A 15,702-nucleotide genomic window follows, 5' to 3' on the forward strand; every position below is an offset into this window, starting at 1 on the left:
GCCTTCTAGATCCCTACGGAATGATGACATTTTAGCGAGTGGACCATGTCATCACAAGACACGAGATAATTAGTTTAAAATGTTGCCTTATTTGTAAAGTTTTATAACTTCTTTGGATTTGGATGCGATTACATGGCATTCCACTTCTATCTTGGAAGGTTCTTATGTTTCTTTTCTTCCTCAAACATCCAACAACCAACATGATATACTAGATTTATCACAAGGCAAAAGAACAATGCATATGTAGAACTCAAGTGGTTGTTTCATATGACACTAAGAAGTTTAATTATTCAACCATTGCATGGCATGAAGAAATCTTGCTTTGGATGAAATATCCATACATGGAAAGCCTTTTTTATTATGTTTGTGCTATTACTTCTGCAATACTCTTTGGACTGTGTGGTCATAAACCAATTTTATACTCAAACTGCATGTGAATAGGTTGGAAGAGCACCCAAAGGTACGAACTCTGCTATCTATAAAATAAGCCACCCTAGAATAATGCAATTTCTTTTCCCTTTTTTTCTCCTACTTCACAAAGCAATTCTTAGTTTTTTCCTTGTTCCAACAGTAAAGAAGAGGTTTAGGACATGATTAGATATTGTAGTTTTAGAAAACCGTGCTATCAAGAAACTGTAATTTTAGGTACTAAAGTTGTGCAAGAAAAGAAACTGCTGCCTGAAATTTATGAGACCCTGTGTGGTTAAAGTTTTGTCTTGGACCTTTGTGAAATACTATGGTTTTGCAAAATGTTTGGTTTTGGAAAAGCTATAAGTGTTTGGATGCAACAAACTATGTTTTTTTTTTAAAAAACATCATATTGTTTAGACCATATAGTCTTTAGAGTTTAGAAACTCCACTCAAGACCTAATTTTCCAAAACCATGGTTTTGCATGACTTTAGTCTTTTAAACTAAAGTTCATCAATTTTCAATACAATAGTTTTTCAAAACTATAATACCCAAATAGGCCCTAAAAGCCCAAAAGACTACGGTTTTAGCAATATCACAATTTTCAAAACTACAGAATTTCTTGAATGATTGCATCTAAGCACTTATTAGCTTTCTAAAAACAAATTATTTGCAAAACAATAGTAATTTCACAAAACTTGGTGGATATAGGAAGTAATCACTTCACATACAGGGGGTGCAATTGGTTGATATTTCTAAAGGATTTGATACTTATTTGGAACAATTTTTTAAATATCAGATATGAATTCAAACATTTTTATTGGATGTCAGGTTCAACAAAATAGAATAAAAGGCAAATATCCGTCTGATATATGATCAGATAATTCGGACAGCTGGAATGCTGGATTGAATAACCATTAGGCCTGGTTGAGACCCAACTTAAGGCCCAAGAGGATATGTGAAACATAATTTCTTATAGTCTGTCCTAAAGTATTTATAAGTTCAAATAAGTAACTATGTTCAATCTCAGGGGTAGCACCACATACAGAGGAGCTAACGGCGAAGGATTCAAAACAATTAACGCGTTCCACAGTAGAGATTATATTGTATGAATGGGAATCACTTGCCAAAAGGGTTACAGCAGCACGAAACTCCCAAAAACACTCATAGCTCCTAGCTTCCTGGTGCCGAGCTTATTGTAAGTTACAAGGTGAGCCCAACCTGCCTCTCCTCCCAATAATAGGAGAAAGATACAAAGGGATATAAGCCAGATAACTAAAATGCATGTCACAACCCTGAAGGTGATATTGATGCTCATGCTGTGTATTGGGACTGCATATCCATTGTATTACCATGTATTACCCTAATCTATCTTGGAAGGAACATCAAGCTTAAGCTGGAAGCTCTAGCTTCACATTGTTCTTCCAGCTGCAAAATTGTTTGAACAGTTAGATTTAGAACACCTGTAACAAAATGTTGTAGGTAGGCCGAAGGAAATACCTCATTATATAATAGTAGAAGAAGTCAGCATACAACAGAGTTTGCACAATTCCTGCAACCCAGCCTGCATTGATCAAAACAAAAGGTAGTGGCAGCATGAATACTGGTTGCATCCACCATCATAGGAACTGAAAACAGATGCAGCGAATTCATACTTATCCAGTGAACAAAATGGGGCTCGGTGAAGTAGCGGTAGATCCAGTTAAGGATGTAAAGCATGCGGTATGCGCTGCATCATCACCAAATAAATGTGCTTTAGGAATAACATACTTAAGTAGCCTTGTCCTATAAACTAAAGAAGACAAATTAAGGCCCCAAAGAATAAGACATGTTCCTAGCATGATAAATTGAATATAAGAAGCTGAAATCAGAAAATTCATCCCCTAGCATCGATTTCACTAAGTAGGCAATATCGCAATACAGCATTAAATACTGTTCATACACAACTTTTATCCCATGAAGGTGCAGTCCTGTGTTTTATTCCAATACTCTTCCCTTTTCTATGTGTTTTCAGCCTACTGCTGTAGGAGATCTTACCCCAAGAAGAAGACGTATTGGCCAGTCAAGTTATCAATATTCCTTGTCCGCTGTAGCAGTACAAGTTGTGGAAATATTGCGACAGCTTCCAAATAAATGGAGAATGCCCACATCACCTGCTCCGGAAAACGACATAAATGCTAAGAAACACACGATTTAGGAGGAAAAATTTCAACAATATTGGATGGAAGAACATTTCCATCATGTCTAAGAAATAATGGGTCCAACAACGCAACAACCAAAGGTCAAATGCCATCAGATAATCTAGAAAGGTTAAGTGTTGACTGGATTGCATATGTACTGTATTTGAGTGAGTAGTTAGTAGCTAAGAGTGCGGAAGATAAAAACACTCACCTCTCTAAAAGTAAACTTCTCATTAATGAGTAGAGCCAGAAGAAGACAAGGCAACACTAAAAAGTAATGGCGAAAGGTGTCATGATCCTTGTCGTAGGTTCTCCGCACAATCTTATGCTTCCTCATGTACCAAACTATTGAGAAAGAGCTTGCCAAGAAGACGAGCTTCATGACTGTGTTATACAGAGACACAAAATGAACAAACAAGTCCAGGTACCGAGCTGCAAAAACAAGTGCATACAGCTCCTGCGTCTTCAGAGATATGCCTGCAATAAATTGCCATGTGAAACATAGAGACCCATCAAACCAAACAGCAATAGAAGCTTGCGACAATACCAGTGATGTTAAGATTGGTTATTAGAATAGAGGAATACAAAAAATGGATTGACTTGAAGTTCTGACTGGATGGGATGGTCCCCAGAAGGTGACTTAAATAGGAATGATGGAAATCTTCAAGAACCAATGAGTTCTGGATCTTCAGAAGTGTATACCAGTTACACTTACAGTGTAGCTTGTGACAATGAACACTTAGTGCCTAAAGAAACATGTTTTGCTGTACTAAGATTCATTTGCGCTATCTATTAGCTGACATGTTGCAGCAAAGCATAGCTCCCACAATCCAGCGACAATTTGAGCCTTGCACAACCTCATTACAAGTTAGCTAAAGAAATTGGTAAAAATTATGGCAAAGGCAGTCCTCCCCTGCTTGTTACGGCGAGCACAGCCGAGGAAGATTCTAATACAACTGATCACAGTCAGTTGCAGGGTCCATATGAAGATTAGTAACCTACAGCCAAGACCCAACACCAAACAGAGCCTCCTCAACCCCGGCCGCCGCCCAATCGGACCAGAACAGCCTCAGCCTCAAGGTCCCAAACCTCCCTCCCCCTTCACGTTTCCTCCTATCCTAACAACAAATCCCTTGCGCCGCGCATCGAAAGGAAACCCCGGTAACGGGACGGGATCGACGGGCGGGACACGCACTGCACGGCATTGCACACACCGCCACAACCACCTGCTCTCCACGAGATCGAGATCTCCGGTCGCGCTCCAGCACGCGGGCGCGGACCCCCGGAGAAATGCCAGCGTGATTCCGTTCCTAGCCCCCTGATCCCAGCGGAGCAGAGAGAAAGGAAAGGAGCAGCGCGTTACCTGCGCAGGACTTGATGGTGTGGATCTTGAGGAGCAGCACCACCACGCTGAGGAGGTGGGTCATGTCCCCCGCGAGCCGGAACACGTTCATCTCCGACCCTCCCGCTCCCTCCGCCTCCGCTCCTCTTCGCGAACGGGAAGGCCCTCTCTGCCTCGCGCGCCGCGCTCGGCGCTCGTCGGCGGCTGGGCACTGTTTGCTCCCCTCGTCCTGGTCGGTCGCGCTGGAGGAGACGGGGCGAGACGACGAGACCCGAGGGGGGTGGGAATGAAACGTGGGCGGGTGGACCCGGGTGGGAGGCTACTGACAGGCGGGCCTCCGCGGGGCCGTGGGCCCGGGCTGGCGGGACGCGCTCCGCGTGGCCGTGGGAGCGCGGGCGGCCGGACGCGTCTGGACTCCGCTCGACGACGCTGCTCACGGGAAATGAAGGATGACATATGGGCCCGCACAAACAGGGCCCGTAGTGTCGGTGGGTCGAACGGGACGGGGCGAGTCGGGGAATGCTGCTGCGAGGGCCTGGAGGTACGTGGCGCGGCTGAGGTGGCGGCACGCGATTGGAAGTGCGCTAGTGGCCGACGGGCAGGCGCCGACACGTGCGGCGCGAGTGGGGCCATGCGTGGGCGTGGCTAGGTGGGCTGGCTCAAAGTAGCAGTCAAAGTCAAACTGGGCCGGGCCTCTGAGCCGAGCAGGAATCGCTTCTTATTTTTCCATTTCTCTCCTAACCAAGCCGCTGCTGCAAGACATGGTAGCATGTTGGTAAGATGTGACCGTGTGGGATAGAGCGAATACCTGTCCGGAAGAATACAAAGATCATGTTTTGATCATCCTCGACTAATGATTAGTTAGCTAATTGATAATAGTTTTTATCAGCTAACTAAAAATTAGCTAGCTGGCCCTGTTTGAATCCATCATCTAATTGCTAATTTTTTAACATGAATATACCATGCTACCCTTATATTTTTTGCGCCGAATTTACGAGGAGAGAGCGTCGGTGTTCTATCCAACAACCTACTGAGGGGATACTTTGAGGTAGTAGATTGTTCGTTGTGGGATCGCTGAACCTGAAGCTTGATGCTAAAAGTGATGACATAAGATATAGATTTATACAAGGTTCGGGTCGCCAGAGTTGCGTATTACTCTACGTCCAATTGAGGTGTTGTATATTGCGCCCTGCACCTGAATATTGTTTTGCCCAGGTTAGGCTCGAGTTGGTTTTCGATGTCTCCACCGATCCCATGCCCTCCTTTATATACTCTAAGGACGGGTTACTAGTCGGTTATACGGTAGGGGTTCTAGTAGGATTACAAGGTAGATTCCTAATAAGATTACGGAGAAATCTTCCGACTTCTTCTTTCCTTGCGAGTATCTGGGGATCTATCCTGACAGACTAACTGACAGACTAACAGAGAGGAGAGTGGATCAGGGATAAAAAGGACTTTAAACACTAAGTAGCTAGGATTAGCCAGGTCTAATCAGCTAATGAAATATTATTGTAAAAATTAGCTGAGGGATAATTAACTATTTCATTAGCTGATCTGTTTGAATCCTAATAACTAATTTTAGCTAACTAATTATTAGCTAGAGGATCAAAACATGACCTAAATCCAAAATTTACCCCTGCTTACTTATGAAGCCTACCAGATAGAATTTTGTACCTGTACCTGACAGATCTTTGATCCTTTATGCTATTGCACAAACGACATGTCTTCATAATCATATAATTAAGTATAGTTTGAATATAACACTCCTACAAATCAACTCAAAGTAGTAATAAAGAAACAGAATTAAACACTATGTCCTACATTGTTTTGTACTCTCCAGGCTCCTTTGTACATTCAGTTTCGAGTCAAGTATTCATCTTAGGAGCAACAAGCACTGACGAAATATACCGCTAGCAAAATATTAAACAAAATCTCACTTCTCATACATAGTCACACATATTTATTCTCTGTAGTTCACATAATCATATTAGAATGAGACAAACATGATGATAATGTTGGTTTTCTAGGTCACAAAACTTGTGTTTGGGCACTGATGGGCATCCACAGGTAAATTTAGATAGGATGCTTGTATACGACCTGCCTTATCGATACTCGATCAGGGACGGAGCCAGGATTTCATATTAAGGGGGCCAATAAAAATTTAGACAATCTTCTAGAAAGTGAATATACTGGACGAGCATCTCGAGTGAGCTCCCGTTGGATGAGGCTTGAGGGGTACGTGGGCGAGCGGCTCCAACCTAGGCATCGGAGAGGTAATATTTGAGAGTGCACAAGCGAGTAGCTTGGCCTAGAATTCAATTCACGTCGGATGCCCTTCCAGCTGCCGCATCTAGAGTCATGACTAACAAAGGCAGGTATCGAGGGGCTACAGTATAGGTGGATGGATTCATATCATCCTGCCTTATTCTCCAAGCAAACACATGTTTAGATTAAAACTAGATTTTTAGAAGAAAGTTGTGCCAAGTCTTAATGATAAAAATAAATATGCACTAGAGTAGTATAATTATATTCAATTTTAATTTGAAGTATTGGATCATACTAAACTTTTCTCTGAAAATAAAATCTTAAAGTACTGTATTTAATTCATTTAGAGCATATTTGTTTCATTCAAAGTATTTATTTTTATTGTTAACACTCAATCCTACTTCCTTTTACAGCTCAATTTGTAATGGAAGTGCATGATTTCAATTAATTAACATGCAAATTTTTACCGCTTATTAGAGTTGGCGTGCATGCATAGGAGGGGCCATGGCCCCTGCCAGCCCTCATGCCTCCGCCACTGTACTCGACCCAACCATTCCCGTGGGGTGAGATTTCGTATTCATACCCTCACCCTCACCTGTTGGATACGAAAACCGTAGGTACCAACACAGATTTTGCCGAGTATTATTGTTTGCCGAGCGCTTGACACTTGGCAAATCTATTGTTCGCCGAGTGTTTCTTTTTGCCAAGTGCGGCACTCGGCAAAGGTCTTATTCGCCGAGTGCCCGACGAAACGCTCTCGGCAAAATTTTTTGCACTCGGCAAAGGTGCCGTCTCCCGTAGTGCAAGAGGGAGGAGCCAATCACTACCGGAAACGAGCACTTTGCCGAGTGCCAACTGCTTTGCCGAGTGCAAAATATCGGGCACTCGGCAAAGAGCCTCTTTGCCGAGTGCAACACTCGGCAAAGAGAAACACACGGTGAACTCATGCTTTGCCGAGTGTTTGGCACTCGGCAAAGAAAAACACTCGGCAAAGAATGTTTTGCCGAGTGTCGAGCACTCGGCAAAGGGTGACACTCGGCAAACGAGCGCACGAATATTCATGGCATGACTCTTTGCCGAGTGCCTGGTCCGAGACACTCGGCAAAGAGGCCTTTTGCCGAGTGCCTAGACCAGACACTCGGCAAAATATACAAATTTTTTTCTTTAATTTCTCTAAAATTTTTTCTATTGCCATCCTACATTCTCCTCAACAAGATATGTAATTTAGGTTCTTTTATTGAAGTGTTTGCTATATTTCGATAATTTATTTCATTGTATTGAATTTCTTGAATATACCGCCGGCTCCCTCCACCTTATCCACACACTTTCATTAGCTCTCACGCCGCCCCACCCCCGACCCCGCCGGCTCTGCGGCCCCGCCCGCGCCCGCGCCCCTGCCCCCGCCCGCGGCCCCGCTGCTCCCCCAGTCGCGCCCCCGCCCGCGGCCCCGCCGCTCCCCCGGCCGCGCCCCCGCCGCGCCCCTGCCACCGCAGGTCAAATCCTGAATCTCCAACTTGAGTTTGTGTTTTTGGTTTCTTCGTTGGATTGCAGCGTGCTGATAGAGCTGCTCTGGGTTCTATTTGACAATTTCTGCAGTACGATGGAGACGACAGGAGGGATGGCAGCAGCTGGCGGCCGCAGCAACAGCAGCAGTCACAAGGATACGGGAGGCAGCAGCAGGTTTGATTTTTCTTTTTGCCTCATTTTACTTTCGTAACAAGGATTGGGCAATTCACCTGCTCGTCTTTCATTATAACTTGTTAATCGTACTTACAACCGATGTCCACATATTGTAAATTTTGGGTTTGTGTTTTAGTCACAGGAACAGTGTGGTATGTTTATGTTCTGTTGAATGAATGGTTCTCCGATGCACTATTGAGCTGATAGGGTGGAGAATGCACTAACATAAGATGCAAGGTTTTTATTTGCTTTTGGAAATCTTCCATAGAACAAAATTGCAATAGCACAACAGCTCTCTTGGTTATCTTTTAGAGCTTTGCCCATGCATAGCTTGTTCTACCCGTTTTGGTTAAAGATACCATCAGAACTAGCAATTCATAAGAATTAGAATCCCAAACGATGGTTGCTTCTTAGAGTGTTTTGTTGAGCTTACGATTTGGAATATTTTAGGAAGGAGAGAGGATAAATGATGGAGGTTGGCAGACCGTCGGTGAGAAAAAGAACCATGGAAGACCACAGCAGGTCTGATTTCTATTTCTTTATTTTGCTTCTTCATCATAAATAGCTGTGAATATGTTGAAGCTATTGCTTTTGTTTTTTTAGGTCCTTGTGTCTCTATATACCGACTGACAACCAAGAACCGACATTTACAGATATGGTCCTTTGTCTAGTTATTGATGCACTGAGCCACTGAATAAAAAAAGTCAGTTGAGTGTTGCAGAATGTGACCTGTTAAAAATGCTACTTGCCAACTGTTCCCTCTTTGGTCGTCAGTTATTGATTAGTTTTATAACGTGATTGTAATTAGAATATGAACTGAGCATAGATAATTGCTAAAATTTTCTGTAAGTGGATCATTACTGTGAAATGCCTCAACCTGTAGCACACCATTTTGAGCTTTCTTGTTGGTGAAAGATCTGAGCAAACCATGGTGTTGTTACACAGCTACGCCCCATTTAATTCTTGTAAGACTGTCATTTTTATGCCCACATAAACAATTGAAATTCTAGTTGCATTAGAAACATCTGATGGTGATAATAGCATGTTCTGTCTTCCTTGTTCTATCTGAACTCTGAATTCCCATCATTGCATAATGCAGTTCTTGTAATGTATCATAAGCCCTTGTTTTCTTATTCGAACGTACTTGTAACGGGTATTCCATGACTAATTTGCAGTTTTACCTAGAAGAAGCCAAGGGAAATGTGGACTACCAAGGTTATATATTCCCAAGACATCGTGGTGAATCGGTGAGTATATTGTTAAAATTGATGCACTCTCTTTGCCAGCAAAAAAAAAATGATGCAATGATGTTGCAATGCTCTTACCTCCTCTGTTGCCTGTCATGATGCAGACGACTCTGTTCTCTTCATTAATGCTGGTGGCGGTGCAATTGAAGGCTGTGATTCCAACGTAAAGGTTACTGGTGATTCATTCTTTGAAGGAGGGGATGTGATAGAAACGAATGAAAGCATAACTGAAGGTGGTGATTGTCCCTCTGTTTACCACTCAGCACGCTATGGCAGCTTCAGCTACAACTTCAACGGTCTTGCCCCTGGAGACTATATGTGATATTGGAGCTTGTGTGGTGAACTTGAATTGTGTGGTGAATTTCAAATGAACCTTTATCGTTATTAACACTTATATGGTGAACTTGTGTATGTGATTTTACTTGTGTGATGACGAGACTTTGTTAAATTTGGTTGCGACGATAAGACTTGTGTGAATTTGGTTGTGTATGCAAAATTTCAAATAATATACCTGTGTGAATATATAATATTCTTATATGAATATGTGCCTATGTAAAATGGTGGGAAAAAACAAAATAAAATTTTTTTAAAAAACTCTTTGCCGAGTGTATAAAAAAAACACTCGGCAAAATGACCTAAACTTTGCCGAGTGCCACATCATAGGCACTCGGCAAAGACCACGCTCTTTGCCGAGCGCCCTCTGGTTGGCACTCGGCAAAGAGCCAGTCTTTGCCGAGTGCCTGCCCTGACACTCGGCAAATCAGGGCACTCGGCAAAGACGTCTTTGTCAGAATATTCTCTACCGAGTGCCCTTTGCCGAGTGTTACACTCGGCAAAGCCTTTGCCGAGTGTATTCGGGGCTTTGCCGAGTGTCCCAGACACTCGGCAAAGATCCTGAATCCGGTAGTGAATGGGATGTCCGATCAAAGTCGTGCTCATGTTTGTTGTATCACCACCACACATGTTAAGTCGACATGATGATGTGTGTGTTGTTTGTCGTTCTATGAGTGAATCTATAGCTGCTCTAGTTATGATGAAGCAAGGAATGCTACCCTTACATATGGAACCCACTAGTCAGTTAAGCTATTTAAAAGTAAGGGGACTGAGCTTCCAAGAGAATGAACAAGGGATGAGTGCTTTGTTGCTAAAGCGCACAAAGAACCTTGAGTTGTTTCTCTTTTCATAATTCTTAAAATCAAATCCACATTTTTAGTGGTTTCATGTATTTTCATTATGGTAAATGACATAAATTTAGTCAAGACAGTTATAAAAATCTCAGTGTCAAAGTTACAAAGGTTTGTCACACTTAGAGCCTGCTTGTTTCCTAGGCATCTCAGATTACAATCTAAAATAAGCATATTTTGAGCAGCTTAAATCATTATAAATGAACAATACCGTGTTGTTAGCCATCATATCTAAGGTGTCAACAAATAAAGTTCAAGTTGCATTTTATCAATTTTATACATAGCCACAGTAGTTCAATGGAAAACTAGGGGTAGAAGAGACAATTCCAACATGCTAATTAATCTATAAGCACCAGGGTTGACGTGGCATGAACATGCGGCTTGCCATATAAGTCTAGGGCTTATTTTGACTAAGAAAAGAACCTTAAAGGACCTGGGTGACCTTTTGATACTTTAAGGATTAACTTGAACCTTGGAGCAAAGTTAAGGGATGAGTTTGAGTATTCTGTCGTTCTACTTCAGTCGCTAGACCTCGTATATATGTGCATAGGTAAAGCAGCGAGTCGAAGGGAAGCTCAGGGCATCGGCAGTAGTGATTTGAATCTTGGAGGAGAGAGAGCGCTAGGTACGCAAAAAGATAGAATCGACTCCTCCACAAAAAGCAATGTGGGTCCCACGTAAAACAAAATAAAAGAAATCACGTACGACTCTTTTGATAGAATTAAGTCCTGATGGTAAATTAGAATAATCTGTTAGTAGTGTCTGTGTGCACTTTGTCGCTGGGTGGTTCTTGCCTACGTGCACCTATCACCATTCATGCTTGTCTTTAGATGAGGAGGAAGTGGCGGAGGAGCGGGCAGCGGCCACCCCAGCAGCGTGGAGGCGCGCCTGAGACGGTGGAGGCGCGCGTCACCGAGGCGCGGCGCCAGGTGGCCGACACTGTGGCAGCACTCCGCGCGTTGGAGGCCGATCCGGACGTGGAGCCGGCACGAGCGGTAGGGCAGCCCCTGAATGGCGACCGTCCCCGGAACAGGAGACCGGCTACTCCAACCTGCGTCCTCAACTCCGATCTCGACTCCAATCCCGACTCGGACTCTGATCTGTGGAGCAGGAGGACGCGAGACGCTTCGAGGGTCCGCCACGACTCTTCTTCCCTGGAGCGGCGTCGTGGCCGGCGCGGCTCTACCGTCGTCCAGACGATCGTCGGCACCATGCAGTGCCCGATGCTACCGAAGACCAACTACACGGAGTGGTCTTCGGTCATGAAGGTGAAGCTGCAGGTGCGACAGATGTGGGACGCGGTGTAGTACGGCGATGTCGACCGTCCTGAGGACCAACGATTGCTCGAGGCGCTGCTCGCCGTGGTCCTGATGGAGATGGCGACCAATATCTCAGGGAAGAGGAATGCCAATGCCTAGGATGCCATTGCGGCGGCTCGCATCAGCAGCGACTATGCTTGCAAGTCCACGCTGCAGAAGCTTCGACCATCTGGCTTTCAAGCCGGGCAAGGACATCGACGACTTCGCCCTTTGTCTCTCAAGCCTGATGACGTAGCTGGCAAGGTACGGCGACGACGGCATGAACAAGGAGAAAACCGTTGAGAAGCTACTGCGCGTCGTCCCTAAGAAGTACTCACAGCTGGCCATCTCCATCAAGACGCTGCTCGACGTTGCAGCGTTGTCGATCGAGGAGGTGACGGGGTGGGTCAAGGCGGCCAATGTGGCAGTATCAACCTGAATTATACCGGCTCAAGTAAGTACGTGAGTCCATTCGTGAGGGCTCCAACGTGCTTCAAACGGTATAATCCCTTGGCCTGTCGGGTAACGTCCCGATAAACCACCGAATACAGGATCAATAAGGTTACCTCACATGAAGGTGAGTCCAGAGATACAGTCACCATCATATTTTACATCACAGAGAATTACGTTACAAGAGTTTTCAACAGTAGTACGAAGTTTCAAGTTTAGAGAAAACATTACAAACTGTTAAAGTTATGGTTTTTGGCAGCGGAAAACAAACGCGACGATTTACCACGCGTCGTCAAGATGGATGTCATGCTAAGCCCGGGCACGACTTCACTTGATATCATCAGTGTTGGCCGGGGACGGATCCCATTCCACGGACCAATCATCTGGAAGAGCACAGGGCCGAAATAGGGAAGAGTAGGGTCTTCAAAGACATTACCTGAAAACATATAACTAGTAAGGTTGAGTATACTAATACTCAGCAAGGCTTACCCGGGATTGGGTATACTTTAGCCCATAACTAGATTCATGAAGGCATTATAAAGGCTCTGGGTTTATTTTCAGCTGAAAAGCAACAAAGAGTAGATTCTTAATTTTAAGTTTTAGCTTTCAGGTTCTAATTGATTATCCATTCTAGGTAAGCACCTATAACTACTCAAGCAAGGTAGAGCCATTTCACAGCATACCTCAGTATTACTCATCTTAAGATTGCTCTTGTTACTCTATGTGGTAAAAGGGATAAGCAGTCTCAATCCTCGTGAGAGGCGGATGATTCTAAATCGAATTCAACCTTGCAAGGTAAACCTAACACACACGCTTGGAAGATCCAAAGATCGTTCCGAAGCAACCGTTTCCCTTATATTCCGGGTTATGGATCAGGGCCATCACAAGCGACTGCAGGACCGTACGCACACCAATTGTGCAGGACATACGTCTGTAGCGCGACTACAAAACCCGTATTCCTGTCTGCCTTGCAGAATGTACTCCCACACGTCAGTGCGTGTGAACATAAAATAAAGATCGAGTGGTGGAGACATGTCCATTTGCCGGGCCATTCAGGTACTAGGCTTACCGCTTACCATATTTCGCGGCATGTGGCTAGTACTTTCAAACGCTTAGCCACCACTACCACACACTGCGACCTTATCAACTTTTATCAACACAGACGGGGTAAACTTTCAGGTCATGTTACTGCACATGACCCCGTCCATGATCCTTATAGTGATTGCAAGATAGTAAACATTCAACTCCTATATCGCGCGAGTGACAGGAAATCACTCGACTTCTACCGGTCCTATTAGCGGAGCATCTATCCGATAAGGACTCGGGTACAATACACTGGATTCCTAGTATCCATGCATCTAGGGTTTCATTACAATTCCTGGACTTAATGCATAAGTATAGACAGATAGACATAGATTGCAGTGTAAATAAAGTAGTGGGATATGTCCGGGGATTGCCTTTACTGGTGGGGCTGAAGTCAGGGATGTTAGTATTGTTATCTTCCTAACTTTGGTTCGGGGCTTTAGATAATCCCTTGGTGACGTTCACTTGGTCTTCAGGAATATCCTTTGCAGACTTCTGGGAGATCTCGTAGGTACCGTCTGCAGAAGTAGTCGTATCTACATGCAATACAATATCACATTCAAAGTGTGCATATGAAACTATCTTACTTTACAATAAAGTTGCAATCTAACGCTCATTTAACATACTACTCACATAACAATCAAAAAGATCAGAAACTAACTTGAGTGGAGCTTTAGTTGGACAACTGATTAATATTGGCTATTTGTTGAAGACTACAGCAGAGTCGATTGGAAACAACCGGGGTTTAGTCGATAGAATTGGTAAAGAAAGAAGCTCTCTATACAGTTTTAGGAAATCTGTTGATTTCTGTTTGGAAGAGAAATCGGCAGGAACGGTCTCTATATATAAGTAGAAAAGATTAGCCAACTTGGGTTCATCTGAGGTCAAATCGGTTGATATGGAGAGGAACGTTGAAGGTACAATACTTTAAGTATAGAAAAGGAAGGATCTTGCCGATTGGATTATCAGCATGTTTTTGGTCTATCTAATTGGTTGGTGTATCGGCTTGCCTTATTCGACGAGGGTGCATCAGGTTTAGCCGATTGATGTGCTTAGGTCGTGCCTAACAGAGGCGTGTCTACGGTGCTACCTTGCTGATCTAGGGTTGTGTACTTTAGCTTGTGTAGCCGATTGATAGGTGCATCGGGTTCCTAATTGATCGATGAAAGCATCGATTACTTTAGCAGAGGGGTGATTCCTTAAGCAGCTGTGTCTTAACTGAGATGTGCTTAAGTGTTATCCTAGGTATCTAGGTGTGGCTGTATCGACTTGATTACGTCAGTACAACAATTGAGTGACGTACAGCCGATGGGGTTATCTAAGTCAGACCTGTTACAAGAACTAGGTGTAACAGAACACTAATATCGGACTAGGCTGGTGAGACCACAAGTGTGGATTTAGACTGAAGAGAATGTGGCTGATGGGTTTGTGCCGATGAGGATAGGTTCTACAGATGTGCCGCTGATTGGAGTGTGGTTGAGGATATGTGAGTGATAGGTATATAGCCGATTTCCTAGCTGATAAATCGGCTGATAGAAGTATGTGGATAAGGATGGGAAAACTAAGGATTGATCGGTCATATTTGACCGATATGGAAAACAACTAAAATCGGCTTGGATCAGCCGATAGCAAGAATCTTAAGATTGTGTGCACACTTTTGATACATCAACTATGTGTAGCCAATGTAGGACAGAACAAAAGAATTGTATCGGCAGTAGCCGATATTAGAAAGATAACAACCGCATCAGCTAACCAGCCGATGGTAGAAGCATATCAAAAGAATTGTATCGGCTGACAGCTGTTACATAGAAACATCATAGACTCAAAGGAAACGGATGCTTAGCGGCTGAGCTGATAGTCGACGCTGAAGCATAGCTGCAAAGATGTATTAGCTAAGCAGCAGATACACACAGACTAATAAGGATCCTTATATGAAAAGGACCTTAAGGAGACTGCAATCAAGACAAGGACAAAGTCTTGATGGCAGGGATGTGAGCACTCGTGTGAAAAGATTAACTAGATATCACACATCTTCACTTGAGACGTACATCCTATGATTTACCTTTCAGCTACAACACATGCATATCACATAAGGTACAAACAAAGCATTCATTTCCTAGCATTTCACCTAGACCACAAATCAAAGACTTTCAACTCAAGATCACAGCATAAAACTTGTAGATTTTAACCTAAGGATTCAAACAAAACTGGTTTTGTATTTTTATGAATTTCCTACGAAATTCTATGTAATGTAAAATTTCACTGATTTGAAAATAAAGAAGGCTCTGAAAAATTTACAGAGAACACCCTAGAACTTTCTAAATCAAAGCAATTAAGTCCCTGGTCAGGGAAAACAGAGAATAGAAAGATAACGACGATGTTCCGGCAAAAGGGGTCACCGGCATTAGGAAGATTCAGTGGATCAGGGCAAACCTTGGGGTAGCTTTGGTTGTGGAGAAGAATAGGCGGAAAGTGAATTCCCGCGGTGAAAAGGATCGGCGGTGAGAAGTACTAGATAGTGGCAAGGTTCCGTGGATGACGAAGAAGCTTGCCAAGGGATTTGT

General features: G+C 43.6%; 1 protein-coding gene and 1 long non-coding RNA gene across 2 annotated transcripts; one reads left to right on the forward strand and one right to left on the reverse strand.

Moving 5' to 3' along the window:
* Positions 1–1,463: 1,463 nt before the first annotated feature.
* LOC112902665 (ER lumen protein-retaining receptor-like) lies at positions 1,464–4,198 on the reverse strand. The gene is made up of 6 exons (XM_025971822.1): positions 3,953–4,198; positions 2,801–3,066; positions 2,447–2,562; positions 2,065–2,138; positions 1,910–1,973; positions 1,464–1,837 (listed from the first exon to the last, which is right to left on the reverse strand). Exons 1-6 carry the CDS (start codon positions 4,041–4,043, stop codon positions 1,801–1,803), a joined length of 648 nt encoding a protein of 215 aa, XP_025827607.1. The 5' UTR covers positions 4,044–4,198; the 3' UTR covers positions 1,464–1,800.
* Positions 4,199–7,641: 3,443 nt separating this feature from the next.
* On the forward strand, positions 7,642–8,542 carry LOC112903384. Its single transcript, XR_003230796.1, has 4 exons — positions 7,642–7,689; positions 7,793–7,876; positions 8,327–8,398; positions 8,480–8,542. It is a non-coding gene; the product is annotated as an uncharacterized LOC112903384 (long non-coding RNA).
* Positions 8,543–15,702: the final 7,160 nt, after the last annotated feature.

Source organism: Panicum hallii, chromosome 8 (genome assembly GCF_002211085.1).
Source record: "Panicum hallii strain FIL2 chromosome 8, PHallii_v3.1, whole genome shotgun sequence".
NCBI lineage: Eukaryota > Viridiplantae > Streptophyta > Magnoliopsida > Poales > Poaceae > Panicum > Panicum hallii.

Bases quoted from the DNA above. Each gene is read 5' to 3' on its own strand.
- LOC112902665 (XM_025971822.1), bottom strand. From the start codon at position 4,043: ATGAACGTGTTCCGGCTCGCGGGGGACATGACCCACCTCCTCAGCGTG. The intron at 3,067-3,952 runs GTAACGCGCTGC...AATTTATTGCAG, and splicing joins CACCATCAAGTCCTGCGCAG to GCATATCTCTGAAGACGCAG. The intron at 1,974-2,064 runs GTATGAATTCGC...TGATCAATGCAG, and splicing joins CCATTTTGTTCACTGGATAA to GCTGGGTTGCAGGAATTGTG.